Source organism: Rhinoraja longicauda, chromosome 33 (genome assembly GCF_053455715.1).
Source record: "Rhinoraja longicauda isolate Sanriku21f chromosome 33, sRhiLon1.1, whole genome shotgun sequence".
Classification (NCBI taxonomy): Eukaryota; Metazoa; Chordata; class Chondrichthyes; order Rajiformes; family Arhynchobatidae; genus Rhinoraja; species Rhinoraja longicauda.
The window spans coordinates 241777-267690 of NC_135985.1; the positions used below are offsets into that span (position 1 = coordinate 241777).

At 50.8% G+C, this 25914-nt stretch overlaps 1 protein-coding gene across 1 annotated transcript in view; it reads right to left on the reverse strand.

Annotated features, from left to right (window-relative positions):
- Window positions 1-25914, reverse strand: part of lrrk1 (leucine-rich repeat kinase 1) — a 69068-nt gene that overhangs the window by 29479 nt on the left and 13675 nt on the right. Inside the window, exons 3-16 of the mRNA XM_078427291.1 lie at window positions 18074-18243; window positions 16498-16669; window positions 15628-15801; window positions 14563-14729; window positions 12317-12543; window positions 11733-11860; window positions 10463-10626; window positions 8615-8752; window positions 7014-7126; window positions 6484-6554; window positions 4294-4423; window positions 3818-3930; window positions 1879-2093; window positions 904-1068 (exon numbers count right to left, since the gene is read on the reverse strand). Coding sequence (XP_078283417.1) covers window positions 904-1068; window positions 1879-2093; window positions 3818-3930; window positions 4294-4423; window positions 6484-6554; window positions 7014-7126; window positions 8615-8752; window positions 10463-10626; window positions 11733-11860; window positions 12317-12543; window positions 14563-14729; window positions 15628-15801; window positions 16498-16669; window positions 18074-18243 — 2147 coding nt within the window. The remainder of the gene's footprint in view (window positions 1-903; window positions 1069-1878; window positions 2094-3817; window positions 3931-4293; window positions 4424-6483; window positions 6555-7013; window positions 7127-8614; window positions 8753-10462; window positions 10627-11732; window positions 11861-12316; window positions 12544-14562; window positions 14730-15627; window positions 15802-16497; window positions 16670-18073; window positions 18244-25914) is intronic.

The following is a 25914-nucleotide window of genomic DNA, read 5'->3' on the forward strand; positions in this document are numbered from 1 at the left end:
GGGGAGGGGAGGGGCGGGGATGTGGAGAGAGGGGGAGGGGAGGGGCGGGGATGTAGGGAGAGGGGCGGGGATGTGGGGAGAGGGGGAGAGGGAGTATGGCGGGGAGAGGTAGGGGCAGCAAGTCCAAAAATCCTGGAAGGCAAGCGTTGGATAAACCAAGTGACTCCGTGGGTGAGGGTCCAGTATCTGGGCTGGAGCCACGATGATCCAGCAGCTGTCTGAGTCTTGGGTCTGGAATGAGAGGCAGGGCTGAGAGCAAGCTGTGTCTACACCCAGAACATCACCACTCTGGACGATATGTTTGTAACCATCACTGTGAGATATTTCCACACAGTTACAGCATGTGTGCTTATCTTGCTTTTAGATTTACTTACTTTCTACAATGTAGAACAAGGCTGTTTATCACTGGGCCCACCACACTGGGCCCACACTGTGCCCACCACACTGGGCCCACACTGGGCCCACCACACTGGGCCCACACTGTGCCTACCACACTGGGCCCACACTGGGCCTACCACACTGACTCTGCAATGCTTTCTCTCCCACACACCATACTTGCACATCTTTTTGTGTGGTTTATCTACACTAATAGACAGCTTACAGCAGCCAATTATCTTACCAGCACATCATTGCAATATGGGAGGAAAGCTGGAAACCCTTACAGTCACAGGTAGAAGTGCAAACTCCACACAGACAGCAGCGGAGGTCAGGAGAGAAGGTGGGTGTGTGTAGCTCTGGTGTAATGCCACACTAGGTGTGCCTGCATGCATACATTCAGTAGTTGTCCATGTTCTCACCATCCTCGAGGTGTGTTTCTGTGTAACACGGTGCTACTCTGAACCGTCACGTCTGTTTTAGGCATGTTATGTACACGCGTGTGCTGTTTGCCGTGCCGAGCCCTACCTCAATGTTGAGGAGCCATGACTGTAAGTTGGCCACCGCTTCCTCACCAAGAGCCAGGTTCCACACGACCACATACAGGGCCTTCTCCGTGAAGAAACACTGGTTAACCGTGGCCATTTTAGCAGCACCACCAATGTCCCAAACATTAAACACAACGGAATCCACCTACAAAGTAACACAGAGAGTAACCCAATTACATTTATAGCAGTTCAGCAATTGCTGCAGTAAGGGGCCGTGAGAGTGGGCTGGAGATCGCTGGTCGCTGCAGTAAGGGGCCGTGAGGGTGGGGTGCTGGTCGCTGCAGTAAGGGGCCGTGAGGGTGGGGTGCAGTTTGCTGCAGTAAGGGGCCGTGAGGGTGGGGTGCAGGTCACTGCAGTAAGGGGCCGTGAGGGTGGGGTGCTGGTCGCTGCAGTAAGGGGCCGTGAGGGTGGGGTGCAGAAGGACTTCTGGTCCGATATCTTTCTGGAAGTGTTGGTCCAAATTACGTGGTCCCAGATGTGTACCTGTGGGTGAGGTGTACCTGTACCTATGTGTCAGGTGTACCTGTGGCTGTGGGTGAGATGTACCTGTGGCTCTGTGTGTCAGGTGTACCTGTGGCTCTGTGTGTCAGGTGTACCTGTGGCTCTGTGCGTCAGGTGTACCTGTGGAGGGTCACAGATCTGAGAGTAAAGGCAGACGCTCGAGTGTTGGCAGTGTTAGAGAGAACGGCTTCAGTAGAAACAAGATTAGAACAGGTTGTTTACCAATACATAGTAGTCATGTTTCTGGTAACTCTGTCGAGGTGTGAGTGTGTCACCACTGGTGCACTGTGGGCAGAGTTAATCCTGGAACATCAGACGCTCCCAGCTACTGAGAGAGGGTGGGGACCAAATCCTGTCTTCATTGAAGGTTGGTGATGGGACAGGTAAAGCTGCATGAAGCGAGCCGCCACAACACGCCACAACACGCACTGGGATGGAAGCAGCACCTCAGTACCTTGGTCTTCACTGCAGCAGGTCGCTGCAGCTCCCAGATGGTGGTGTGAATGCTGCTCTCTTTGGACATGGGCTGTGGAGGTTTCCCCGTCTGGAGGGTCTCCAGGAGTGTGGTCTTCCCCTGGCGAGGAGGTCCAACAACAATCATCTTCAGCAGCCAGCAGGGCTCAGCTTTCCGCAGGTGTGCTCTGAGGAAGGCCAGCACTGTCGTGGGCCCTGTGGAAACATACCCTGCGGTCAGTGAGGTCCAAACCACAGCGTGGGTCAGGGAGACTGTAACGTACACTGCGGTCAGGGAGACTGTAACGTACACTGCGGTCAGTGGAGGTCTAAACCACAGCGTGGGTCAAGGAGATGGTGAGACTGAACGTACAATACGGACAAGTATACTTGGCAACTGGACCCCCTCAGGGCTCACAGGTAGAACATTCCAGATTCACTGCCCTTTGGTAAAGACATTTCTTCTTAACTCAGTTTTTAGCGGCTGCCTTCATCGTGACAGTGCCCTTGGCTTTAGAGAGCAATGCAAACCCCATCCCGACATCAAACTCTGTAAGATTCTAGTGCGTTTCAATAAGATCATCTTGTTACCCTAAAAGGTTTGTCCAACCTACGTCACCACTCCTCATACTAAACACCAACCGGCCCACCGATCATCTGCTGCTATCTCCATCACAGGAGTTCCCTTGGTCCCAGAGGGAGAGCAGTTCTGTGGACAGTACACATTACAGTCCTACATAATCAGTGACAGACACAAAAAGCTGGAGTAACTCAGCGGGTCAGGCAGCATCTCTGAAGAAATGGAAAAGGTGACGTTTTGGGTCGAGACCCTTTCGATCCGAAACATCACCCATCCCTTCTCTCCAGAGATGCTGCCTGTCCCGCTGAGTTACTCCAGCTTTTTGTGTCTATCTTCGGTTTAAACCCACATCTACAGTTCCTCCCTACATAATTGGTGCAAGATGTCTCAGTCAAACCTGTTCCAGTAAAGCTCCGCCAACCACGGGCAGTTGCTGCCTGTTAACGGCCAGTGATTCTTGCAGAGTTGTCGAGACTCTGTATCTCTCTCGCTCATTCCTCCCCTACAGACCAACATTCAGACTCAGCTGATGGCTGCAACTACCACTGAGACACAGTGTCAGACAGACCCCCCCCAACTCCTTAGTGCACCAGTGTCTGGGTAATCCCCCCCCACCTAATGCCTCACAGTGTCAGACAGACCCCCCCCAACTCCTTAGTGCACCAGTGTCTGGGTAATCCCCCCCCACCTAATGCCTCACAGTGTCAGACAGACCCCCCCCCCCAACTCCTTAGTGCACCAGTGTCTGGGTAATCCCCCCACCCGCCCCTAAAGCACCACAGTGCCTCTGTAACCTCCCCCACCCCACCTAATGCCCCACAGTGTCAGACAGACCCCCTCCCCCCCCCACCTAATGCCCCACAGTGTCAGACAGACCCCCCCCAACTCCTTAGTGCACCGCAGTGCCTCTGTAGCCCCTCCCCCCCCCCACCTAATGCCCCACTGTATCAGACAGACCCCCCCCCCACCTAATGCCCCACAGTGCCTCTGTAACCTCCCCCACCCCACCCAATGCAAGCTGTGTGCAAATCTCATCGACTCTAAAGCAAAGACTCCCAAGAAGCAAAGCGTTTCACATCTTTGTGTTCCAGAAGTACTGAAGCTGACAGAGTGTAAGTGTTGCCAGCTCAATTACTTAGTGATTGATAGATTTTTGTTCACTGCAGTTGTGGGTGTGGAAGCCAGGTCCCAGACCAACCGTGATCTCATCCAACAGCAGAGCTGGAAGGGAAGGCAGATGACATCTCGTTCCTCTTTGCCTTTTGCTGCCCACATCCAGGGCTTGTTTTCCAGCTCAGCCAGAAACCAAATCAATTGTATTGAAGGAAAGTGTAAGATTGAACAACAGAGCTTTATTTACCTTCATTCCTGATCTCTATCGGTACGTTTGAGATGTTTAACTGGTCGATGTCTAGCTGCCAGAGATTGGACAACTGGCCCAGCTCGGCCGGAAGCTCCCGGATGCCAGGGTTACTGATGGAACAACGTACAGACAGATCAAATCCAGCTCCAGCCACCGCCAGGTAAATCACTAACTCCGTTACAGACACTTTACGTGTCAAACTTCATTTAATTTTGCTCCTGTGAAGCATGTTAAATGCATTAAAATAGACTTTTTAAATGCTCAGTGGAAGTGGATTCAAACGGTTGACCTTTTCATTCCATCGCCCAATGTAATGAGGAAAGATGACGCATTCAGAGTTGGCAATGATAGTTACTGCAGCAAACAACTTCAAGGATGAGGCTGCAACTTGAATTTTACAAAGTGATCCACCTTTCCCAGCAGGAGTCACGAGTAAAGCTGTACTCTGTGTCCACAATCAACAGTTCACTTACTTTGAAAGGTAGAGCTCTGAGAGTGCATGCAGTGAGCACACCGATGGTGGGACCGCATCCAGGAAATTACTGTCCAGGTGCAGAATCTCCAAACATTCCCCCAGGATGTGTGGGAATTCCACAGCTGAAGCTGCAACAGAGATTAATGCACTTTACTTGGTTAGCTTGTGATAACATCTTACTTTTGTTTTTGGCAGCAGGTTGCTTTTCTCTTAGAGGTCTGTGGTCACTTGGCACATCAAAATACACTGATGGCCTTTGGCTCTGGATCCCACAATGACAGCAGTACTCGGCCAAAGGCTCTGTGCTCGGCCCAAGGCTCTGTGCCCAAGGCTCTGTGCTCGGCCCAAGGCTCTGTGCTCGGCCCAAGGCTCTGTGCTCGGCCCAAGGCTCTGTGCCCAAGGCTCTGTGCTCGGCCCAAGGCTCTGTGCTCGGCCCAAGGCTCTGTGCTCGGCCCAAGGCTCTGTGCCCAAGGCTCTGTGCCCAAGGCTCTGTGCCCAAGGCTCTGTGCCCAAGGCTCTGTGCCCAAGGCTCTGTGCCCAAGGCTCTGTGCTCGGCCCAAGGCTCTGTGCCCAATGCTCTGTGCCCAAGGCTCTGTGCTCGGCCCAAGGCTCTGTGCTCGGCCCAAGGCTCTGTGCTCGGCCCAAGGCTCTGTGCTCTGTGCCCAAGGCTCTGTGCTCTGTGCCCAAGGCTCTGTGCCCAAGGCTCTGTGCTCTGTGCCCAAGGCTCTGTGCTCTGTGCCCAAGGCTCTGTGCTCTGTGCCCAAGGCTCTGTGCCCAAGGCTCTGTGCTCTGTGCCCAAGGCTCTGTGCTCGGCCCAAGGCTCTGTGCTCGGCCCAAGGCTCTGTGCTCTGTGCCCAAGGCTCTGTGCTCTGTGCCCAAGGCTCTGTGCTCTGTGCCCAAGGCTCTGTGCTCTGTGCCCAAGGCTCTGTGCTCGGCCCAAGGCTCTGTGCTCGGTGCCCAAGGCTCTGTGCTCGGCCCAAGGCTCTGTGCTCGGCCCAAGGCTCTGTGCTCTGTGCCCAAGGCTCTGTGCTCTGTGCCCAAGGCTGTGCTCTGTGCCCAAGGCTCTGTGCTCTGTGCCCAAGGCTCTGTGCTCTGTGCCCAAGGCTCTGTGCTCTGTGCCCAAGGCTCTGTGCTCGGCCCAAGGCTCTGTGCTCTGTGCCCAAGGCTCTGTGCTCTGTGCCCAAGGCTCTGTGCTCTGTGCCCAAGGCTCTGTGCTCTGTGCCCAAGGCTCTGTGCTCGGTCCAAGGCTCTGTGCTCGGCCCAAGGCTCTGTGCTCGGCCCAAGGCTCTGTGCTCGGCCCAAGGCTCTGTGCTCTGTGCCCAAGGCTCTGTGCTCGGCCCAAGGCTCTGTGCTCTGTGCTCTGTGCCCAAGGCTCTGTGCTCTGTGCCCAAGGCTCTGTGCTCGGCCCAAGGCTCTGTGCTCGGCCCCCATCCCAGCAAGACCAGTGCGTGGGACATGTACACAACTTATTCTGACTCAATCAGGAGCAGTGGAAGAGTTTAGTTTTCCTTCCCAGGGACCTGCTCCAAGCGTTTTGTTTTTAATCTTTGAGTGTGTGGAGCCACTCCAGGTTATCGGTGTTTCTCAAGGAGTGGGGAAAGCTGAGCAAACCTAATATATTCTGTTACGTTTAAGAGATATTTTGAAGTAAACATGAGAAAACCAGTTGTTCTGGTCAGAGGTTTGGGACACGAAGCATAAAAGGGAAAAACAGAACCAATACAACATTCAAACCGAGCCCAACATTCAAGGAGATCAAGGTTCATCACCAACAATATTCTCAGACCTTTGCCTCTTCTCCTTTTGTTTAACATAGAACCATCTCAATGCAGGTCTACAACAGACCGGTGCAGAGTGCACCTGCTGTGGGGTTCCAATGTTCCCCACGTGTACAGAAGTGGATCTCATCCTCAGGCAATGCCCTCCTCCACAGCTCAAATAACAAACATACTTCCTACTTTATATCTTCCCGTTGATGTTGGACATAGTTTGATTAAAGCACCAATTAACTTTCTAATTTCCAGAGGATACCACAGTTTCCATGGCTATGGTGGATTATTGAGGCACTCGCTGTGTCCAAGCTGGGCTAGACCAGGCAGGGACTGGACACCAATCCGTCTCGGTCCAAACTCCCTGCCGCTCAGCTCCTCACTGCCCAATGATTCGCGGCCAGAGAGTGACCTCTTACTTGTGTCCAAACCTCTCTTCAGTCGTGGTGTGAAGAAAGTGACTCTTCTGGTCTTGGACGGTTCCTCTCCCCTGCACACGGAAACAAACACACATGAGTCACGGCTGTACACAGACCCCATCACGGCTTGTACACACATCATCACGGCTGTACACACCCCATCACGGCTGTACACAGACCCCGTCACGGCTGTACACACATCATCACGGCTGTACACAGACCCCGTCACGGCTGTACACAGACCCCGTCACGGCTGTACACACATCATCACGGCTGTACACACATCATCACGGCTGTACACAGACCCCGTCACGGCTGTACACACATCATCACGGCTGTACACACATCATCACGGCTTGTACACACACCCCATCACGGCTGTACACACATCATCACGGCTGTACACACATACCGTCACAGCTGTACACAAACCCGGTACCATGGGCAGGGGCAGGTTCCCCAGACCCAGCCCCCACATTCCCACTGCCCCTCGCCCCCCTCCCACTGTTACAAATACACACAGTACTTACTTTCCAAACTGGTTTCGAGAGAGACTGAGCGACTTGAGACTGGTGCATTGCCAGTTCTCCGCGGAGGGAAGTGACTGCAGTTGGTTGCCCGCGAGCTTCAGGGAACTCAGTGCCTGGTGTGAACAAAACACAGCTCCGAGATTGTTTAGATGCAAGATCACAGCTCAAACTAACATCAAAGTATGCACTGGTCGCGGTCAGCAACCCAGGGCAATGTCATGTGTGGGTGGGCTCAGGGGCTGGACATGGAGACGAGGCATCCTGTAGACATGGGCGCGGTGGGAATGGGGTGGGAATGGGGTGGGGTGGGGGCGGGGTGGGAATGGGGTGGGAATGGGGTGGGAATGGGGTGGGGTGGGGGCGGGGTGGGAATGGAATGGGGTGGGGCGGGGGTGGGAATGGGGTGGGAATGGGGTGGGGTGGGAATGGGGTGGGAATGGGGTGGGGTGGGAATGGGGTGGGGGCGGGGTGGGAATGGGGTGGGAATGGGGTGGGGTGGGAATGGGGTGGGGGCGGGGTGGGAATGGGGTGGGGGCGGGGTGGGAATGGGGTGGGAATGTGGTGGGGTGGGAATGGGGTGGGGTGGGGGCGGGGTGGGAATGGGGTGGGGTGGGGTGGGAATGGGGTGGGGTGGGGTGGGAATGGGGTGGGGTGGGGGCGGGTGGGAATGGGGCGTCAGGCGGGTTGGTGCAGGCTGGACTGGAGCTCCATCTACTGTCATGCAGGAGAACTGCAACGGCAAGTGGGTTGAACCATGACTTGTAGATGGGAAGGATTAAATAAAACACGTGCGTTAATCGGGAGCGAGGGGGGGGGGGGAGTGAGGGGGGGGGTGGCAGCGAGGGGAGGTGGGAGCGAGGGGGGGTGGGAGCGAGGGGAGGTGGGAGCGAGGGGGGGTGGGAGCGAGGGGGGGTGACAGCGAGGGGGGGTGGGAGCGAGGGGGGGTGGGAGCGAGGGGGGGTGGGAGCGAGGGGAGGTGGTGGTAGTGAGGGGGGGTGGTGGGAGTGAGGGGGTGGTGACAGCGAGGGGGGGCGGTGACAGCAAGAGGGGCAGTGGGAGCGAGAGGGGGGGTGGGAGTGAGGGGGGGGCGGTGACAGCGAGGGGGGGGTGGGAGCGAGAGGTGGGTGGGAGTGAGGGGGGGGGCGGTGACAGCGAGTAGGGGGTGGGAGCTAGAGGGGGGTGGGAGTGAGGGGGGGCGGTGGGAGCGACAGGCGGACCCGGCAGGGGTGGGGCTGCCCAGAACTAAGGAAGAACAGAGTGATGGAGAGGGGACCGGGAGGGGGTAAAACTTCAGCAAATGAGAATGTCATTGTTCCATTGCAGGGGTGCAGGACAATTAACGTTAGACACTTGCATGAGATTATTCATATGGTCAGTAGTGATTGGAGCAGAATTAGGCCATTCGGCCCATCAAGTCTACTCCGCCATTCAACCATGGCTGATCTATCTCTCCCTCCTAACCCCATTCTCCTGCCTTCTCCCCGTAACCTCAGTGTTGACAGGTTGGTAGGTGGGGACTTTGATGAAAGGAGGTATGCTCCCAGTTCATCCATATATAGGGTGTGACTGTTAAATAATACAATTAAAGTTCTGAGAAATACCTGAAGCTCAAAGAAGTTTGATGGTAATTCCTTCAGTAAATTGTCGGAAAAGTCTACTTCCTTCAGATGCCTCTTCCAGAGGACACAAAGGCTGTCTGGTAGAGATTCCAATGAATTTCTGGAAACATTACAGAATTTCTAGAAGAAAAGAACATGTATTTTAGCTGGGCTTCATTTTCCCCTCTGTTGAGAAATAGAAGTGAAAAGTATTTTTTAGTGAGACTCAGGACTGTGTGCAGCCAAAGGCAAGGAAATGGAAAAATTAAACAGAAAGTACTGGAAGTGATCAGCAGCTGGAATGGGAAAGAGACTGAATGACAAGGAAGTAGAGAAGCTTGTTCTGAATAATCCATAGGATCAGAGGCTTTACAAATGGAGGCATTAATTATGTTAAGTTTTGTTTAGTTTGAGCAGTGTCCAGCCAGTCCATGCTGGCCCCATAGCAGAAGTGTCCACGTCGCGGGGCTGGAAACTGGAAGTGTCCTGAGCTAATTCTGCTACCACCACCATCTCTTGTACAAGTGATGGCTCCCACTCATTGTCGCCGGAAGCTTCCGTCCCTTTCAGGCAGACGATGACAGTGATGTAACATTTAAAACATGGATGAAGGACAGGAAAGAAGAAGACCTTGCCAACCATCGATCACCCGTCCACTAGTTCAATGTAATCCCACTTTCACACCCTAACAAACTAGGGACCATTTACAGAAGTCAATTACCCTGCAACTCAGCAGGTCAGGCAGCATCTCTGGAGAACATTGGTTGGTGACGTATAGAGTTGGCACCAGTCTGAAGAAAGTTCCCAACCTGAACTGTCACCTATCCATGTTCTCCAGAGTTGCTGCCTGACCCGCTGAGTTACTCCAACACGGTGTTTTGCTGAAGATTCCAACATCTATAGTTCCTTGTGTTTCCCAAAGACATCCTGATTGGTGTGAATTTGCCGTTGCATATTGGCCCTCATGTGCAGGGCTATACGTCACAGAGAAACGAGTGTGGAGATGGGATAGTTGGCTTGTGTTGTGAGCTGGCATAGACTTGTGTGGACCAAAGCTTCCCATGTCAGTAGATAGCATGAGAAGCTGTGCACCAGAGACTAATGTCTGCAATCTACACAGCCATTAGTTGCCGAGAAGCACAGTCAGGATCCTGCGTATTTCTACATTGATTACAAACACGCAATAATTCTTGCAAAACACATATTCACAACTTCATACAGAAAGCAAGACTATGACTATCATTACAACACAATTTCTAAAGTACTCATTTAGTTAGTTTAGTTTAGAGATACAGTGTAGAAACAGATCCTTTGGTCCACTGAGTCCACGCCGACCATTAATCACCCATTCACACTAGTTCCATTTTTTCTCACATTCACATCCACTCCCTACACACCAGGGGCGATTTACAGAGGGACAATTAACCTCCAAACCCGCATGTCTTTGGGATGTGGGAGGAAACCGGAGCACCCGGAGGAGACCCATGGGGTCACAGGGAGAATGTGCAAACTCCACACAGACAGCACCCGAGGTCAGGATTGAACCAGTCTCTGGCGCCGTGAGGCAGCAACTTTACCCGCTTTCTTCAGATGGAACTGCCCATATTAAAGTGGAGATTTTGTCCTCCACACGGCACTCTTTACAAATCTGCAGAGAGGTTATAAAACCTGTCCAGTGCCAGGTGCAACAATCACCATTGAACCAGGCAATGTCAATGTCGTTCTCACACACACTTGTTTTATTTCAGACATCCAGCATCTGCAGAGTTTCAGCACAAATACTAAAAAACAGAACCTCACGGTCTCTTGCTTAAACAATCGTTTCATTGTGAATAAACCGCACGCACTTACCAAAGCACAGGCCCAGGGTTCAGGAAAGCACCTGAGCACATTCCCAGCAGCAACAAGGCTGCTGAGGGACTTGAAGCAATGGAGCAGGGACGTTGGCAACACCTCCAGTCTGTTGTCAGAGACATCAAGCTCTTGCAGCTTTCGTAATCCAATCCAGTTTGTTGCTGGGGACAGAGGAATCGAACATTTACCTGACCCACCACACCAGGATCACACCTTTACCTGACCCACCACACCAGGATCACACCTTTACCTGACCCACCACACCTTTATCTGACCCACCTCTACCTGACCATCACACCTTTACCTGACGCACCACATTAGTCACACCTTTACCTGACCCACCGCATCTTTACCTGACCCGCCACACCAGAGACCCACCTTTACCTGACCATCACACCTTTACCTGACCCACCACTTCAGGATCACACCTATACCTGACCCACCACACCAGTCACACTTTTACCTGACCCACCACACAAGGGGACGTGAAGATACAAAATACTGCAGATGCTGGAAACTGGAGCAAAAAAACAAACTGCTGGAGGCAGGAGGGAGGGAGGGGGGGAGGGAGGGGGGAGGGGGAGGCAAAGGCTGGGACATTATAAGTGGAGACACAACAGGCTGCAGATGCTGGAATCTGACAGGTAAGAAAGGTGAGGGGTCAGTGTGAGGGTGAGGGGTCAGTGTGAGGGTGAGGGGTCAGTGTGAGGGTGAGGGGTCAGTGTGAGGGGTCAGTGTGAGGGTGAGGGGTCAGTGTGAGGGTGAGGGGTCAGTGTGAGGGTGAGGGGTCAGTGTGAGGGGTCAGTGTGAGGGTGAGGGGTCAGTGTGAGGGTGAGGGGTCAGTGTGAGGGTGAGAGGTCAGTGTGAGGGTGAGGGGTCAGTGTGAGGGTGAGGGGTCAGTGTGAGGGTGAGGGGTTAGTATGAGGGTGATGGGTGAATGGAGCCAGGTGGGGGAGGGGAATGAAACTGGGCGCTGGGAGTATTTGGTTAAAGGGAAGATAGTACACAATGCTGGAGTAACTCAGCAGGACGGGCAGCATCTCTGGAGAGCAGAAATGGGTGACGTTTCGGGTCAAGACCCTTCAGATAAAGGGAGGTGAGAGAGAAGGAAAGAGGAAAGGAACTTGAACCTGGGTCTTGACCCAACACGTTGTCCATGGCTCTGCCTGTGATGGTCTGCAGTGAACATTATCTGCCCAACCAGTCGTACAGGGTAGAACTTTGCAACAGAATGAGCGTGGATTTTACCCAATGATGAGGGCCCTACCTTTCTCTTCATCAAACAGCCTGTCAAGTAGGTTGCTGGAGGCCATGAGTTTCTGAAGCTTTGGGAGATGCAAGAGGCCTGTGGGTAGAGAGGTCAGCTGGTTCCGTGAGACGTCCATCTCCAGGATTCTGAAAGGGCATGTGTGCTTTAGTTTAGAGAAACAGCACAGAAACAGGCCCTTTGGCCCACCGGGTCCGCATCGACCAGTGATCACCCGTTCACACTAGTTCTCCAGTATGTTATCCCACTTTCTCATCCACTCCCTGCACACTAAGGGCAATTTACAGAAGCCAATTAACCTACAAACCCGCACGTCTCTGGGATGTGGGGGGAAACCCATGTGGTCACAGGGAGAACATGCAAACTCCACAGAGACATTACCCAAAGTCAGGATTGAACCCAGATCTCTGGTGCTGTAAGGCAGCAGCTCTACCAGACACTGTGCCATCAGAGTATTGTTTTAGCCTGTCCTGTTTCATTAAAGATTCCTGGTATTTGCCGATCATCGGCCTGCTTCCTGCAACACCAGAACACTCTGCAGCTTTGAGCACAGCCCGTCGCTCAGGGATGGGTTCCTCACTCACCCTGTACAGAGGATTTCCTCTGACGAGATCGTATTCGGCAATTCCTTCAGCTGGTTTGCAGACACGTTGAGCTTTCTGAGATGCACCAAACCCCAAGGAATGATGGAAGGGAGGAGGGTGAGGTTGTTCCGAGCCAGATCGAGCTCCGTTACTTGAGTGGACACATCTATGAACCAATCCAGGTCCAACCACGGCAGCTTCAGGCAAGACCACTTCAGTGACTGGCCCTGCAATTCAGAAGCACCAATCAGAACCTCATAACAACACGGACAGGGAACGTTTAGAGGGATTTGGGCCAAACAAGGGCAGGTGGGACTAGTGGACATGGGGCATCCTGGTTGGCATGGACAAGATGGGCCGAACGGCCTGTTTCTGTGCGGTTTGACCCCATGACAAGACAGTTCAGTAGGTCAGGCATTAGCTGTCAAAGAAAACTAGCTAATAGTTCCAGCAAGTATTGGAGAATACAGGAGGTGATAGAATGTGTCATTCTGGAGGAAGGAACATTCGATGTCCCACGTTTCCCAACATTTTTCAGATATTTATCCATCTTGCTACTGATGCTGACCACAGGCCCACAATACATTTAACAGTCAGAGATACTGCATGAAAACAGCAAGGCCATGCTAACGACCTTGCTCCCATTCCTTCTGCAACAATCCCACCCCAACTCATTTTATTCTCCCCATATTTCTATCAACTCCTTGCCCACACACCAAGAGTCTATCTCTCACTTACAAACTAGGGGCAATTTATAGACACAAGGAATTGCAGATGCTGGTTTATACAAAAAAGATACAGCGTGCTGGAGTTACTCAGTGGGTCAGGCAGCATCTCTGGAGAACACAGATAGGTCATGTCCTCCAGAGATACTGCCTGACCCACTGAGTTACTCCAGCACTCGAATGTGAGGTAAAAGCTCTTCTTGCTATTCCTCTACACTGGCCATTTCTTAACAGCTCAACTCTCGTTCAAATTCTGACCATTAACACATCTTTGAAATATCTCCCGGCAGAACATTAGCATTTATATCAATAATACGCCAGGCAGACATAGGGTGGACAGTCAGAAGCTTTCCCCCAGGGTGGAAATGTCCAACACCAGACGCACAGCTATAAGGTGAGGGAGGAACGTTTCATGGAGATTTAACGTCCAGCAGAGTATTGGCATCTTATATCAATAATAAGACTGAGCCTCTCACAGTGAGCATTTATCTCAGTGAGACCACCATTCATTCCTGGACCAACCTCTCTCAACGCTCCTTTGCAAATATCCTTTAGAATCTCCATTGCCATAACTCGACCATAACTTCAGTGTTGCCCAAACATGGTTCCCCCTAAACCCTGTGCCGTTTCAGTGACAATGCTTCACCTTTCTACCGGAGGGCACTTGCAATGATGGCCAAGGAACCACTGGCCTTCTGCTGGTTTCTGCATTTCATTAATGTGTACCTTAAGATCAGAGGGTCAAGGAAATGTACAGCACAGAAAAAGGCCATTGAAGTTAGTGTGGGACTTTGCTGCCAGTTAGTCACTAGTTAGTGTGGGACTTTGCTGCCAGTTAGTCACTAGTTAGTGTGGGACTTTGCTGCCAGTTAGTCACTAGTTAGTGTGGGACTTTGTTGCCAGTTAGTCACTAGTGTGGGACTGCTGCCAGTTTGTCACTAGTTAGTGTGGGACTTTGCTGCCAGTTAGTCACTAGTTAGTGTGGGACTTTGTTGCCAGTTAGTCACTAGTGTGGGACTGCTGCCAGTTAGTTACTAGTTAGTGTGGGACTTTGCTGCCAGTTAGTCACTAGTTAGTGTGGGACTTTGCTGCCAGTTAGTCACTAATGTGGGACTGCTGCCAGTTAGTCACTAGTTAGTGTGGGACTTTGCTGCCAGTTAGTCACTAGTTAGTGTGGGACTTTGCTGCCAGTTAGTCACTAGTGTGGGACTGCTGCCAGTTAGTCACTAGTTGGTGTGGGACTTTGCTGCCAGTTAGTCACTAGTTAGTGTGGGACTTTGCTGCCAGTTAGTCACTAGTTAGTGTGGGACTTTGCTGCCAGTTAGTCACTAGTGTGGGACTGCTGCCAGTTAGTCACTAGTTGGCGTGGGACTTTGCTGCCAGTTAGTCATTAGTTAGTGTGGGACTTTGCTGCCAGTTAGTCACTAGTTAGTGTGGGACTTTGCTGCCAGTTAGTCACTAGTTAGTGTGGGACTGCTGCCAGTTAGTCACTAGTTAGTGTGGGACTTTGCTGCCAGTTACCATAGTGAGGGGCTGTGCCACTGTGTGTGTGTAGGTCGCTTCACACGGGCTGGGTTCAGTAAAGCAGGATCGGAGCAGGTGCTTGCTGAGCTGAGGGTGGTCCATGAGTGTGTACGAGGTGAAGTGTGCTCCATGGTCTAGGAGGAAGGCCGCGATCTCTTCATTCCCTGCAACAAAAACAAACATTCCACTAAACCCACAACGGTCCAGAAACCAGATGCTTCCCCACCTGAAATGTCATCTGCCCACTCCCTCCACAGATGCTGCTTGACTTGCTGAGTTCCTCCAGCACTGTGTGTTGTGCTCACGGTTCCAGTATCTGCAGTTCCTGGTGTTCTCATGAAAAGATTGAAAAGACTAAGCTTGTATTCACTGGAGTTTAGAAGGATGAGAGGGGATCTTATAGAAACATAAAATTATAAAAGGACTGGACAAGCTAGATGCAGGAAAAATGTTCCCAATGTTGGGCGAGTCCAGAACCAGGGGCCACAGTCTTAGAATAAAGGGGAGGCCATTTAAAACTGAGGTGAGAAAAAACTTTTTCACCCAGAGAGTTGTGAATTTGTGGAATTCTCTGCCACAGAGGGCAGTGGAGGCCAAATCACTGGATGGGTTTAAGAGAGAGTTAGATAGAGCTCTAGGGGCTAGTGGAATCAAGGGATATGGGGAGAAGGCAGGCACGGGTTATTGATTGGGGACGATCAGCCATGATCACAATGAATGGCGGTGCTGGCTCGAAGGGCCAAGTGGCCTCCACCCGCACCTATTTTCTATGTTTCTATGAAAACCACAACCAACTACTGGACACCACAGGAAGACGAAGACCAAAACCCACCTGAACACGGGACAGAACTGCAGCAGGAGATAATCCGCTGAAAAATAAAAACTAATGAGATAAAACAATGGAGTTGCTGGAAACCTGAAATAAAAGCTGGTGCCGAGATCAAGTAGAGTCCATTGTGGTCCCAAGTATGGTGAGGTACAGGAACAGCCTTGCTCATGACATCGGCACACAGACAACACACAAACACATGGCAGCTACACGAGGCGGGGCGGGCCACGTACCTGCCTGCATCGCTGCGTACAGAGGCTGCCCCGTGATGACAGGATGGTTCTGGGTCCTCACCCCACAGCTGTCCACCTCTGCCTTGTACTCCAGCACCAGCAGCTTCACCAGTGACACGTGGCCTTGCTGGCAGGCTGCTGCCAACATGCAGCTCAGCAGGTCCATGCATGCACCTGGAACAACACACCAATGCAGTTAGAGACCACAGCTGGAACAGACACCAATGCAGTTAGAGACCACAGCTGGATCAACGCACACCAATGCAGTTAGAGACCACAGCAAGTGATAGAGGCCACTGTTAGATACACAGGCCAGGGTTAGTGATACAGAGGCCAGTGTTAGAGATACACAGGCCAGTGTTAGAGATACACAGGCCAGTGTTAGAGATACACAGGCCAGTGTTAGAGATACACAGGCCAGTGTTAGTGATACACAGGCCAGTGTTAGTGATACACAGGCCAGTGTTAGTGATACACAGGCCAGTGTTAGAGATACACAGGCCAGTGTTAGTGATACACAGGCCAGTGTTAGAGATACACAGGCCAGTGTTAGTGATACACAGGCCAGTGTTAGAGATACACAGGCCAGTGTTAATGATACACAGGCCAGTGTTAGTGATACACAGGCCAGTGTTAGAGATACACAGGCCAGTGTTAGTGATACACAGGCCAGTGTTAGTGATACACAGGCCAGTGTTAGTGATACACAGGCCAGTGTTAGAGATACACAGGCCAGTGTTAGTGATACACAGGCCAGTGTTAGAGATACACAGGCCAGTGTTAGTGATACACAGGCCAGTGTTAGAGATACAGAGGCCAGGGTTCCATGCCTGATCTTGTCTGTGTAATCATGACACAATGAAACCTTACCTGGCATTGAATCCAAGACGACTTTGACGACCTCCTCGTGACCCTGATGTGTGGCGATGATCGCAGGGTTTTCGTGACTGGGCTCCTTGGACAATCCCACCTGCACCTCCTGGATCAGGAACCGAACCATCTCCACATCTCCATGGGAGGCAGCAACGGTCAGGAGCTGAGACTGGGGAGAGGGGCAGCGAGAGTCAGACCCGCACCACCAGGCCCGCACCACCAGGCCCACACCACCAGGTCCACACCACCAGGCCCGCACCACCAGGCCCGCACCACCAGGCCCGCACCACCAGGTCCACACCACCAGGCCCGCACCACCAGACCCGCACCACCAGGCCCGCACCACCAGGCCCGCACCACCAGGTCCGCACCACCAGGCCCACACCACCAGGCCCACACCACCAGGTCCACACCACCAGGCAGCGAGAGTCAGACCCACACCACCAGGCCCACACCACCAGGCCCACACCACCAGGCCCACACCACCAGACCCACACCACCAGGCCCACACCACCAGGCAGCAGAGACTGGTGCATTTCCAGCCTCTCCACTCTCTTCCCTCCTGAACCCTGCAGTTTCATGCTGTCCCTGCCTGCTCACTCCTTGTGTTTGACTCCTTTCCTGCTCTTTGGTCCCACACATGGAGTGTAAAATTGTGCAACCTCTCTCAAAATTAATTGGCTGGAAAATCACACCAACACTTTGGTTAATCAGCTGCCAACGAGCCAGCCTTGTACTGAGGCCCCTTCTGAGCTATCTGGCCACAGAGTCACAGAGCAAGGAACAGGCCCTTTGGCCCACTGAGTTGCCACTGACCGTCAAACGCCCATTTATATTCATCCCACTTTCATTCTCCCTGTATCCCCATCAACTCTCCCACACAACATCACTCACCTAATTCCCCCTCTATCATTTGACGTTTCCACCTTGGGTAAAAGACTGACTATGCCTCAGCTTTATTTACTTCTACCAGGTGGTCTCTTAGCCTCCGATGCTCCAGAGAAAACAACGCGTTTGTCAAATCTCTGGTAAGTAATTGTCTGTAATCCAGGCAATGTCCAAGAGGACCTTTGCTGCACCCTCTCCACAACCTCCACAGCCTTCCTGTAAAGTGGCATCACTAACGTCCACATCAGCCTCTCCAACAGGAAACCCCATGAGGGGAGGAATGTCCCAGCTCATCCCAGCCAGGACCACATGTAGGGGCATCACATGCTGGGAAAGGTGCCACATGGAAAGTTAGATGGAACTCTCGGGGCTAGTGGAATCAAGGGATATGTGGAGAAGTCAGGAATGGGCTACTGATTGTGGATGGTCAGCCATGATCACAATGAATGGCGGTGCTGGCTCGAAGGGCCGAATGGCCTCCTCCTGCACCTATTTTCTATGTTCTATGTTGCCCAGCTGGGGCAGGGTGTGGAAGAAGCTACCTGTTCACCAGCGGCAGGTCCATGCTTCACCATCCACTCACCTTGTTCATGTTCAGAAGTAACAGGAGCAGAATGAGGCCGTTCGGCCCATCTTTAATATCCGTGCCTTCTCCACTGGGGGCCAGGTGCTGTGACATTCTTACCTTCTCCTCACTGTTGCCAGAGTCCTCACACAACAGGCGGGCGAGATGCTGTGCTTGTTCCACCTCCCCTGCACTGTAGGCAGCCTGCACATTCTGTAGGCTTGGACACTGCCCAAGGTCTGGGTTCTCCAGCCCCGACTGCTTGCTGCCCATGGTCTCATCGGCAGTCCCTGTGAACAAAGACATAGATCAGACCCTCGGGCAGTCACGGAGAGATGGCAGCGGCTGTAATTCATGTCCTCAGACCCAACAATGCACAAACCACTCGTTCTCAGGGTTACGAGGTGTGGGGCTACACACTGCACAGCCGGCAACACGGTCACCAGCACGGGATTTTAGCCCCATCACTCACAGTGTAGCGGCAGTGACCTCCGGATATTGACCCCACGTTCCCCACTCTCTGACAGCTTCACGCCAGACAGTGCACAGTGCGATCCCACGCCGGCAACCATTGGTCAACACGGTGCACAGTGCGATCCCACACCTGCAACCATTGGTCAACACGGTACACAGTGCAATCCCACACCTGCAACCATTGGTCAACACGGTACACAGTGCGATCCCACGCCAGTAACTATTGGTCAACACGGTGCGATCCCACGCCGGCAACCATTGGTCAACACGGTGCACAGTGTGATCCCACGCCAGTAACCATTGGTCAACACGGTACACAGTGCAATCCCACGCCTGCAACCATTGGTCAACACGGTACACAGTGCAATCCCACGCCGGCAACCATTGGTCAACACGGTACACAGTGTGATCCCACGCCTGCAACCATTGGTCAACACGGTACACAGTGCGATCCCACACCTGCAACCATTGGTCAACACGGTACACAGTGTGATCCCACACCTGCAACCATTGGTCAACACGGTGCACAGTGCGATCCCACACCTGCAACCATTGGTCAACATGGTGCAACACTGGTGAGGGCAGGAACAGAGAGATGGGGGATATGAATGTATGGCTGAGGGGCTGGTGCAGGGAGCAGGGATTTAGATTTCTAGACCACTGGGATCTCGTCTGGGGTAGGGGTGACCTGTACAAAAGGGGCGGGTTACACCTTAACAGCAGGGGGACCAACATTCTGGCAGGTAGGTTTGCTAGTGCTACACATGTGGCTTTAAACTAAGTAGTGGGGGGGTGGGGTTGACAAACTGGGAATATGGAGATGGAGTTAAAGGGGAAGCAAATACAGGAGAAATTGCAAAGGACTCTAGAATAAATGGGAAGGGAAGTTCTAGAAGGGATAAGAGAGTAAGGTCAGGGCCAATTGTGACCCGTGTGAGAGGGGAGGTGAATACGGAAATTAAAGTGTTGGATTTAAATGCGCGAAGTATAAGATATAAAGTGGATGAGCTTGAGGCTCAGTTAGACATTGGCAAGTATGATGTTGTAGGGATCACTGAGACATGGCTACAAGAGGACCAGGGCTGGGAACTGAATATTCAGGGGTACACAACGTATAGAAAAGACAGACAGGTGGGCAGAGGGGGTGGGGTCGCTCTGTTGGTGAGGAATGATATTCACTCCCTTGCAAGGAATGACATAGAATCAGGAGATGTAGAATCAGTATGGATAGAAATGAGGAATTATAAGGGTAAAAAGACCCTAATGGGAGTTATCTACAGGCCCCCAAACAGTAGCCTCGACATAGGGTGCAAGTTGAATGAGGAGCTAAAATTGGCATGTCGCAAATGTAATGCTACGGTGGTTATGGGAGATTTCAACATGCAGGTAGACTGGGAAAATCAGGTTGGTAATGGACCCCAGGAAACAGAATTTGTGGAGTGCCTCCGAGATGGATTCTCAGAGCAGCTTGTACTGGAGCCTACTAGGGAGAAGGCAATTCTGGATTTAGTGTTGTGTAATGAACCTGATCTGATAAGGGAACTCGAGGTAAAAGAGCCATTAGGAGGCAGTGATCACAATATGATAAGTTTTACTCTACAAATTGAGAGGGAGAAGGGAAAATCGGAAGTGTCAGTATTACAGTATAGCAAAGGGGATTACAGAGGCATGAGGCAGGAGCTGGCCAGATTTGACTGGAAGGAGACCCTAGCAGGGAAGACGGTGGAACAGCAATGGCAGGTATTCCTGGGAATAATGCAGAAGTTGCAGGATCAATTCATCCCAAAGAGGAGGAAATATTCTAAGGGGAGTAAGAGGCACCCGTGGCTGACAAGAGAAGTCAGGGACAGCATAAAAATAAAAGAGATTAAGTATAACATAGCAAAGAAGAGTGGGAAGCCAGAGGATTGGGACTCTTTTAAAGAGCAACAGAAGATGACTAAGAAGGCAATACGGGGAGAAAAGATGAGGTACGTAGGTAAGCTAGCCAATAATATAAAGGAGGATAGTAAAAGCTTTTTTAGGTATGTGAAGAGGAAAAAAATAGTCAAGGCAAATGTGGGTCCCTTGCAGACAGACGCAGGGGAATTTATTACGGGGAACAAGGAAATGGCAGATGAGTTGAACCGGTACTTTGGATCTGTCTTCACTAAGGAAGATACAATCTCCCAGGTATGTAGGTTAATTGGCTGGGTAAATGTTAAAAAAAAAAATTGTCCCTAGTGGGTGTAGGATAGTGTTAATGTGCGGGGATCGCTGGGCGGCACGGACTTGGTGGGCCGAAAAGGCCTGTTTGCGGCTGTATATATATGATATGATATGATATGATATGATATGATGTTCTAGTGGCCAGAGATCCTAGGGTGACGGAGGAACTGAAGGAAATTCACATTAGGCAGGAAATGGTGTTGGGTAGACTGATGGGACTGAAGGCTGATAAATCCCCAGGACCTGATGGTCTGCATCCCAGGGTACTTAAGGAGGTGGCTCTAGAAATCATGGACGCATTGGTGATCATTTTCCAATGTTCTATAGATTCAGGATCAGTTCCTGTGGATTGGAGGGTAGCTAATGTTATCCCACTTTTTAAGAAAGGAGGGAGAGAGAAAACAGGAAATTATAGACCAGTTAGTCTGACATCAGTGGTGGGGAAGATACTGGAGTCAATTATAAAAGATGAAATTGCGGAGCATTTGGATAGCAGTAACAGGATCGTTCCGAGTCAGCATGGATTTACGAAGGGGAAATCGTGCTTGACGAATCTTCTGGAATTTTTTGAGGATGTAACTAGGAAAATGGACAGGGGAGAGCCAGTGGATGTGGTGTACCTTGACTTTCAGAAAGCCTTCGACAAGGTCCCACATAGGAGATTAGTGTGCAAAATTAGAGCGCATGGTATTGGAGGTAGGGTACTGACATGGATCGAAAATTGGTTGACAGACAGAAAGCAAAGAGTGGGGATAAATGGGTCCCTTTCAGAATGGCAGGCAGTGACTAGTGGGGTACCGCAAGGCTCGGTGCTGGGACCGCAGCTATTTACAATATACATTAATGACTTGGATGAAGGGATTAAAAGTAACATTAACAAATTTGCAGGTGAGGCAAAGCTGTGAGGAAGATGCTATGAGGATGCAGGGTGACTTGGACAGGTTGTGTAAGTGGGCGGATGCATGGCAGATGCAGTTTAATGTGGATAAGTGTGAGATCTGGGTGTCCTAGTGCATCAGTCACTGAAAGGAAGCATGCAGGTACAGCAGGCAGTGAAGAAAGCCAATGGAATGTTAGCCTTCATAACAAGAGGAGTTTCTACGGTTGTACAGGGGTCCTTCTACAGTTGTACAGGGCCCTAGTGAGACCGCACCTGGAGTACTGTGTGCAGTTTTGGTCTCCAAATTTGAGGAAGGGTATTCTTGCTATTGAGGGCGTGCAGCGTAGGTTTACAAGGTTAATTCCCGGAATGGCGGGACTGTCGTATGTTGAAAGACTGGAGCGACTAGGCTTGTATACACTGGAATTTAGAAGGATGAGAGGAGATCTTATTGAAACATATAAGGCTATTAAGGGGTTGGACACGTTAGAGGCAGGAAACATGTTCCCAAAGTTGGGGGAGTCCAGAACCAGGGGCCACAGTTTAAGAATAAGGGGTAGGCCATTTAGAACGGAGATGAGGAAAAACTTTTTCAGTCAGAGAGTTGTGAATCTGTGGAATTCTCTGCCTCAGAGGGCAGTGGAGGCCAATTCTCTGAATGCATTCAAGAGAGAGCTGGAAAGAGCTCTTAAGGATGGACAATAGACAATAGGTGCAGGAGTAGGCCATTCAGCCCTTCGAGCCAGCACCGCCATTCAATGCGATCATGGCTGATCACTCTCAATCAGTACCCCGTTCCTGCCTTCTCCCCATACCCCCTCACTCCGCTATCCTTAAGAGCTCTATCCAGCTCTCTCTTGAAAACATCCAACGAACTGGCCTCCACTGCCTTCTGAGGCAGAGAATTCCACACCTTCACCACTCTCTGACTGAAAAAGTTCTTCCTCATCTCAGTTCTAAATGGCCTACCCCTTATTCTTAAACTGTGGCCCCTTGTTCTGGACTCCCCCAACATTGGGAACATGTTTCCTGCCTCTAATGTGTCCAATCCCCTAATTATCTTATATGTTTCAATAAGATCCCCCCTCATCCTTCTAAATTCCAGTGTATACAAGCCCAATCGCTCCAGCCTTTCAACATACGACAGTCCCGCCATTCCGGGAATTAACCTAGTGAACCTACGCTGCACGCCCTCCATAGCAAGAATATCCTTCCTCAAATTTGGAGACCAAAACTGCACACAGTACTCCAGGTGCGGTCTCACCAGGGCCCGGTACAACTGTAGAAGGACCTCTTTGCTCCTATACTCAACTCCTCTTGTTATGAAGGCCAACATTCCATTGGTTTTCTTCACTGCCTGCTGTACCTGCATGCTTCCTTTCATTGACTGATGCACTAGGACACCCAGATCTCGTTGAACTCCCCCTCCTCCTAACTTGACACCATTCAGATAATAATCTGCCTTTCTATTCTTACTTCCAAAGTGAATAACCTCACACTTATCTACATTAAACTGCATCTGCCATGTATCCGCCCACTCACACAACCTGTCCAAGTCACCCTGCAGCCTTATTGCATCTTCCTCACAATTCACACTACCCCCCAGCTTAGTATCATCTGCAAATTTGCTAATGGTACTTTTAATCCCTTCGTCTAAGTCATTAATGTATATCGTAAATAGCTGGGGTCCCAGCACCGAACCTTGCGGTACCCCACTGGTCACTGCCTGCCATTCCGAAAGGGACCCATTTATCCCCACTCTTTGCTTTCTGTCTGTCAACCAATTTTCTATCCATGTCAGTACCCTACCCCCAATACCATGTGCCCTAATTTTGCCCACTAATCTCCTATGTGGGACCTTGTCGAAGGCTTTCTGAAAGTCGAGGTACACCACATCCACTGACTCTCCCCTGTCAATTTTCCTAGTTACATCCTCAAAAAATTCCAGTAGATTTGTCAAGCATGATTTCCCCTTCGTAAATCCATGCTGACTCGGAATGATCCTGTTACTGCTATCCAAATGCTCAGCAATTTCGTCTTTTATAATTGACTCCAGCATCTTCCCCACCACTGATGTCAAACTAACTGGTCTATAAATACCCGTTTTCTCTCTCCCTCCTTTCTTAAAAAGTGGGATAACATTTGCTATCCTCCAATCCACAGGAACTGATCCTGAATCTATAGAACATTGAAAAATGATCTCCAATGCTTCCACTATTTCTAGAGCCACCTCCTTAAGTACCCTGGGATGCAGACCATCAGGCCCTGGGGATTTATCAGCCTTCAGTCCCATCAGTCTACCCAAAACCATTTCCTGCCTAATGTGGATTTCCTTCAGTTCCTCCATCACCCTAGGTTCTCCGGCCCCTAGAACATTTGGGAGATTGTGTGTATCTTCCTCAGTGAAGACAGATCCAAAGTAACGGTTTAACTCGTCTGCCATTTCTTTGTTCCCCATAATAAATTCCCCTGCTTCTGTCTTCAAGGGACCCACGTTTGCCTTGACTATTTTTTTCCTCTTCACGTACCTAAAAAAACTTTTGCTATCCTCCTTTATATTATTGGCTAGTTTACCCTCGTACCTCATCTTTTCTCCCCGTATTGCCTTTTTAGTTAACTTTTGTTGCTCTTTAAAAGAGTCCCAATCCTCTGTCTTCCCACTCTTCTTTGCTATGTTATACTTCCTCTCCTTAATTTTTATGCTGTCCCTGACTTCCCTTGTCAGCCACAGGTGTCTCTTACTCCCCTTAGAGTCTTTCCACCTCTTTGGAATAAATTGATCCTGCAACCTCTGCATTATTCCCAGGAATACCTGCCATTGCTGTTCTACCGTCTTCCCTGCTAGGGCCTCCTTCCAGTCAATTTTGGCCAGCTCCTGCCTCATGCCTCTGTAATCCCCTTTGCTATACTGTAATACCGACACTTCCGATTTTCCCTTCTGCCTTTCCATTTGCAGAGTAACACTTATCATGTTGTGATCACTGCCTCCTAATGGCTCTTTTACCTCTAGTCCCCTTATCAGATCAGGATCATTACACAACACTAAATCCAGAATTGCCTTCTCCCTGGTAGGCTCCAGTACAAGCTGTTCTAAGAATCCATCTCGAAGACACTCTACAAACTCTCTTTCCTGGGGTCCATTTCCAACCTGATTTTCCCAGTCTACCTGCATGTTGAAATCTCCCATAACCACCGTAGCATTACATTTTTGACACGCCAATTTTATCTCCTGATTCAACTTGCACCCTATGTCGAGGCTACTGTTTGGGGGCCTATAGATAACTCCCATTAGGGTCTTTTTACCCTTACAATTTCTCATTTCTATCCATACTGATTCAACATCTACTGATTCTATGTCACCCCTTGCAAGGGAATGAATATCATTCCTTACCATCAGAGCAACCCCACCCCCTCTGCCCACCTGTCTGTCTTTTCTATACGTTGTGTACCCCTGAATATTCAGTTCCCAGCCTTGGTCCTCTTGTAGCCATGTCTCAGTGATCCCTACAACATCATACTTGCCAATGACTAACTGAGCCTCAAGCTCATCCACTTTATTTTTTATACTACGCGCATTTAAGTACAACACTTTAACTTCTGTATTTACCTCCCCTCTCACATCGGTCACAAATCAAGTCAAGTCAAGTCAAATTTATTTGTCACATACACATACACGATGTGCAGTGAAATGAAAGTGGCAATGCCTGCGGGTTGTGCACAAAAAATAATTACAGTTACAGCATATAAATAAAGTTAATAAGTTACTATTAGTGTCGACAAAAATTTATTCTCTGGGGTTATAAAAGTTGACAGTCCTGATGGCCTGTGGGAAGAAGCTCCGTCTCATCCTCTCCGTTTTCACAGCGTGACAGCGGAGGCGTTTGCCTGACCGTATCATCTGGAACAGTCCGTTACTGGGGTGGCAGGGGTCCCTCATGATCTTGCTTGCTCTGGATCTGCACCTCCTGATGTATAGGTCCTGCAGGGGGGCGAGTGTAGTTCCCATGGTGCGTTCTGCCGAACGCACTACTCTCTGCAGGGCCATCCTGTCCTGGGCAGAGCTGTTCCCAAACCAGACTGTAATGTTGCCGGACAGGATGCTCTCTACAGCCCCAGAGTAAAAGCAATGAAGGATCCTCAGAGACACTCTGAATTTCCTCAGTTGTCTAAGGTGGTAAAGGCGCTGCTTTGCCTTACCCACCAGTGCGGCAATGTGTGTTGCCCACGTCAGATCCTCTGTGATGCGGACTCCCAAGTATTTAAAACTGCTCACCCTATCCACAGTAGACCCATTTATCTCCAGTGGCGTGTACGTCCTTGGATGTTTAGCCCTTCTGAAGTCCACAATCAGCTCTTTTGTTTTAGTGACATTCAAGAGGAGGCTATTGTCCTGACACCA